The following is a 5,854-nucleotide window of genomic DNA, read 5'->3' on the forward strand; positions in this document are numbered from 1 at the left end:
TCTCATATGACTTTGAACTTCTTGAGGTTTTATAGTTAAGTTCCTGATTTCACTTCAGTTACCATAATATAGATATTTACTTTCATAGATTTTGTTATTAGATATTTTGTGACATCTGTACATCACTTTAATTTGTTTTCATTTAGGTTGCATGGCAGTAGGAAAATCTCTGAATAGCCGAAATTTTAGCAAGCTCTTGCACTCTTGCTCATACCAGTGTGATCGTCACAAAGTCATTGTGGAAGCTGAAGACAGATATAAAAGTGAACTAAGGAAATCACTTATTTGTAACAAAAGTAATTAATACAGCAGCTTTAAAACTGTAATTATGACTATACCTTCTGAATTAGCATTGAAAGCATTAAGTATTTTAAAAACTACAGAGTAAAATAATGTCGAAAATCTGTCTCGAAGCAAACAGTGATTTAAGATATACCCAGGGAATGGACTTAGTTTGTGGTGGTTTAAAAATTCTTCCTAACCCACCTAAGTATTCCCACTAGAAGGGAGAAAAAGGAAGTCTAATACTAATGGAGTTAATATGCTAGCACTCAGATTGATACTGTAAGTATTCTAAATATTTTCCATATTTTCCAGAAATTCTGCTGACCCCACGAAGAAGACGACGACTCAGTAATGAATTTACTACCCCTGGAGGAATAAGTGAATATATTTAATTTTTAAATAAACTTAAATTTCATATTATTCCTGAGAAAGAAGAGAACAGCTGAGTGGTTGGTCTCAGTCTCGTCATTAATGGATCTTAAATAATAACGGTTGGCTTTGATGAGGTTCATACATACTAAGGAAAGAGATTTCCCTCTTCCCTTCATATTGCTTGCTTATTCATTGCCTGTCAGTTGGGGAAGGAGAAGGAGGAAACAAACATTTATTAAGCACCCACTATGTGTTAAGTGTTTTATTGATATTATTTAATTTTTATAATAATATTGTAAGGTAAGTATTATTTTATTCCTGCTTTAAGGCACGATGAGCTGGTAAATAGCAGAACTTAGATTCAAATACAAGCCTTTTTCCAGAAGCCCTTGTTCTATCTTCTGATCACATTTCTATTTTAAGAACAAAATTATTCTCCTATGCACAAGTGCTTCAGAGAGATTTTACAGGTTTTTGTTCATAACTATGGTGTTTCAAACAATCAAAATTGAAGATGAATAGTATAAACCTTAAAGTCCTGCTAAAAAATCAAAATGCTTCTTAAATAATTAATGTATGGGAATTTTATTTAACTACAGGGTTAATATTTCAAGTTTATCACCATTCCAAATTTACCACAGAGACTTAACAAATATTATCATTTTCTTCTATTCATATGGAGTTATAATACCTGCAGAGTAAGAATAAGAAGTTGAGTACATTACTTGTCAAAATATACCTGGAAATTAGTAACATCTATAGAGTCACCATGTTATTTATTGTAGAGATATTTGGACTTGGTACATCTAGGAAACATTTTGCCACATACATTTATTTGGCTATTTTCACTGCCAAAACCTTGAAAGAAATTTCAAATTTACTTTTTACATCTGGGTTTTTTTCTAGGTTAAAAGTTCTGCATGCAAATTAAAATTAAGTACAGTACCAATATAGGTGAGCCCGCTTTTTGAAGTAATTTGTTCTGTAGAAACTGTTAGAAAATCAGTATTTTTCCACAGACACGTGTTGGAAATCTTGTTCTTGACAAGGATGTGGCTTCAAATTAATAATAAATTTTTTAAACAACGTTTTAAAAGCAAATATGTAACAGCTAAAGATATTCTATAATCCATTTACATAGTAAAATTATCTGCAGAGCCTCATTCAATGGGCTTACCCATTATCGTTGTACGTTGATTATACATAGGGATCCTTTAACTGTTAAGTGATGTTCAGCTCATAAATACTATACATCTTTTTTGTAGATTAGGCTTGCTTTAGCCAAAACATTTAATAATTTGGCCCGCTTTCTTTGAATTTAGAAAGGCATCTTGAGAAAAGTAGTGTTTTGTTTGATCTTATATCTCTTTCACAAGTAGGCCAGGAACATTTGGTATGTTGCCATTTTTTCCTCTCTTCATAAATTTCCCTTTTGTAGTAGAACATTCAGCACCATTCACTTACCTATTATTTACACTCAAATTCAAGCCCATTCTTTTGAGAAGGGCTCACTCCACTATCTATGCATTTAAAGATTTCTCTGAGGTTCTCTTTCAGGATAGATTGGTATCTTGGGGGGGGGGGTTGAAAAATAAAAATCCCTTCAATTAATTCCTCTTGCCCATTTTTCCCTGCTCTTCCCGAACACCTGATCAATGTTATGAGGAGCACTAAAGAAGCCACAAAGGGGAGCCTTGTGGTATAGAGGACTTCTTCCTCCTTCCAGGCTGCCCAGTACTGTGCCATAGGAACCTTTGAGGATTTAAGTATAGAAGTCAGGAAGATAGCAGCTGCAGTGGGAAAATGGGGCTTTTTACACGAACAGCTCCAGGTCCTCAATATTCTGAAAGTTATAATAACCTACCCAGTCCTAATTATAATGAGTTCAAATCGTTTAGCAAGTGTAGTCGAAACCTAATTCTTGGATAACTAGTTTTCCTGTGGGCCCAAAAGTAAGGATTAACTTTATTGATAAATTTTGAGAGTTTTGCCCACAGTTATTTTTTTCTCTCAACAAATATTTATTGATAACCTACTGTGTGTCAGATACTATTCTAGGCACTGGGGATACAATGGTAAACAAAATAGACAAAGGTCTCTGTCCTTGCGCAGTTGTCTTTTAAATAATACTATTAAGTAATAATCAGACATTATTTACACGGACTTCTCAGCATTTTGCTGGTGAGATTTTCTCTTCTGTTTTAAAAGGTCTATATGGTGGCTCTTATCTTAGGAAAAGTGGAAAAATGGCTAGTAGTTTTGGCCTGAAAGGCAAGATTTTCTAAGGGTGACCCAGCACTACTATACCTGGTCCTACCAAAGTAAATAGCAGCATAAAGTGGAAATACAAAAACTCCTCCTTACCAGCATTTACCTACAATGATGAGTTAACAATGAAAGAAAAAGCTTATAAAAAAACTATCTCCCTGTAACCATCGCCAGAAAATATTTATGTTTACAGATACCAACTGTATATTCTTTCTATTATAGAAAGTATCCTTAAAACAACACATAGTTAATAACTTCTCTCCCATTGTGCAGCTTATTTTTTTGTTTTGATCTAGCTGATTTTTTTTAGTGAACACATTTTTTTAAAGCGAATTTCAAAAGACCCTTATTCTTAAAAATATTAATCAAGCCTGATATTTTAACAAGTATTGATATTCTTTTCTATTTTATGAAGTTATGGAGTCCTTTGGGAAGACTGTATCTGTAAGATAGGTAAGCTGTTTGTTAACTGTCCTCACAGGAAAGCTGAATTAACAATTGAATGTTTAAACTTTTTTTCTTGATTGAAAGATGTTGCAAGTATTATAACAATAGATTAAATTTCATTTATTGAAGAAGTCACAATGATAGTACCTAACTTAATAATAAGCACTCACGTTTTTAAAATTGAAGTGGATTTCCATATGATGGATAGCCCAGGCATAAAGTTAAGCACTTATTTGGATCTCAAGAAGACCCCTTTTTTCAGCAAGTACTAATTATTCTACAATTCTCATTAATTACAGGAAAAAGAAGAGTTCGTAAAAACTTTACTGAAGAAGAAGTGAACTACCTTTTCAATGGAGTTAAGAAAATGGGAAATCACTGGAATTCAATTTTATGGTCTTTCCCCTTTCAGCAAGGACGGACGGCTGTGGACCTTGCACACAAATACCATAAGTTGACCAAACGCCGCAAGTGTGCATCTCCTTGATTGGAAGAAGACTTTGTCAGTTTTTTGTTTGGACTCTTAAAATGCAGTCCTTTGAAAGATAAAAAATTTTGAATATTCTTCTAAACTCTCACAAAACAGAGAATGTGGAAATGAGGATGCCGTTTTAAACAGTTTTTGTGGTTCTGGAACTCATTAAATTATTATAATTTATAAAGCACATACATTATCAGTGTGCAGATTACAAAGATAAAAGTCCTTCATAAAGTCAAACATTTAGGAGTGTGCTTTTATTTTTCCTTAAGCTCAAAGAACATAGCTCAAAAAAAAAAATTATCAGCCTTTAAATATTATTTGACCAATGAGGTTTTATGAACCCTACCTAAGATGCTTCTTGGCATTTTACATGACCAATGCTCAGATTATAGTTAATATAGTTACGTCTCTTAGATTATAATTTATTATTTACAAGTAATTCCTACCCTATTCTTATGCTTTTTTGTTAAACCCTACTGCAGGACTTTAGTAGTCCCTGTTAAATTAATTTTCTTAGATTTGGTCTGTGCTCAGTTTGTTATCCAGTATATTAAGCAACCTCCTGCTTCAGGTCACCCACAACTTCTGAGTGCTGCTGCATTCTCATCCAAGTCACTGACGGGCACCCTGAATTGGCTGCGCCAGGGTGGGAGGTTGGGACAGGCCTCTAGAGGTCTCCTCTTGTGGTGCCTGCTCCTCATTAGCCCCCTCTGGGCCTGGTCTTTAACAAGCCTCAATGCTATTCAGCCTACATTTCATTTTCGTGTCTGTGATGTGAATTATCAAATATCCCATTGAAATCTGCATTCACTGTGTCTGCAGCATTCTCCTACCTGGTATTCCTACAAAAAAGAAAACTGTAAATCTAGTGGTGTCTTTTCCTTTTCCAATTGATCACATTAAAAATTTTCACCTAGTGCTGATTTAGCTCACTGGCCTGTAATTTTCAACTCCATCTTTTGCGAAAATTCAGACATTGCTTGCCCTTTTATGCCATCCAACACACACTTTACCTGCTCTTCCGAGACTTCCAGGGGTGTAACTTTTAACAGGTTTCCCTTCCATTGTCTTGCTTAAACTTTACATCCAGGCTGGCAGATATGCACATTTGTTGGATCCTGTAATTCATGCTGCCAAGTTTTTGTCAGAGCCAGGATCACAATCCTACTCATCTGAAACCTACTTAGGTGGTTGCTTTTCTGTTATATCACACTTCCTTGTGATATTTAGAAATGCCTTGTAAAGTTAGCCTGCTTCTATAACGAATAGCAAGAGGCTGGCCAGTTAGCTCAGTTGATTAGAGCCCAGTGTTGATAACACCAAGGACGAGGGTTCAGATCCACATACCAACCAGCCGCCAAGAAGAAAAAGAAAAAGAAAAAAATAGCTAGAGCTGTTTGATAGGTGGAATGTATTTTTTCTTTTTCTTCTATTACCCTCTCCCTTCCCCTTCCCTTCGTCTTGCCCTTTCAAATCTCTTTCCCTTTTCTCCTCCTCCTCCCTACGCCAAGAAAGGAAATTAGTGTCTTATTCTGGTGTCAAATGCTGGCTCCCTGAAAATATTATTTTAAAAAACCTGTTAATATAGCCTGACAAAGACAAGACGAAATATAAAAAAAAGGAAAAAACCCTGTTAATAAAGCAAAGCCAAGTGTATTATTGTTCGCTGCGGGGAAGATCACTACCTCACAATTTTATTAGGGTCTACGAAGGAAGAGGCGAAAAGAGGGATATTTATGAGGATTTTGTGGTTTTAAGCCCGCTCTTTCGATGCAGGGCTAAATTAGGATTAAGCAAAATTCATGATATAGTAGTATAAGACTGGAGGTACCGGGATGCTACCTACTAGCACTGGGTCCTTGGACGAGTTTCTTAAACTCTCTAAGCTTCAGATTCCTCATCTGTAAAAGGGATAGATAAGATTCTGTGAGATAATGTGCGATTGTGGCACATGGTGAGCGCTACGCAAATGGCGCTTTGTGCATCAGTCTCATTCTAAAG

At 35.3% G+C, this 5,854-nt stretch overlaps 1 protein-coding gene across 1 annotated transcript in view; it reads left to right on the plus strand.

Moving 5' to 3' along the window:
* Window positions 1-5,854, plus strand: part of TERB1 (telomere repeat binding bouquet formation protein 1) — a 48,829-nt gene that overhangs the window by 42,785 nt on the left and 190 nt on the right. Inside the window, exons 15-17 of the mRNA XM_063110118.1 lie at window positions 147-296; window positions 598-663; window positions 3,672-3,843. Coding sequence (XP_062966188.1) covers window positions 147-296; window positions 598-663; window positions 3,672-3,843 — 388 coding nt within the window. The remainder of the gene's footprint in view (window positions 1-146; window positions 297-597; window positions 664-3,671; window positions 3,844-5,854) is intronic.

The sequence above is a fragment of the Cynocephalus volans genome, chromosome 10 (assembly GCF_027409185.1).
Source record: "Cynocephalus volans isolate mCynVol1 chromosome 10, mCynVol1.pri, whole genome shotgun sequence".
In the NCBI taxonomy this organism is placed as follows: domain Eukaryota; kingdom Metazoa; phylum Chordata; class Mammalia; order Dermoptera; family Cynocephalidae; genus Cynocephalus; species Cynocephalus volans.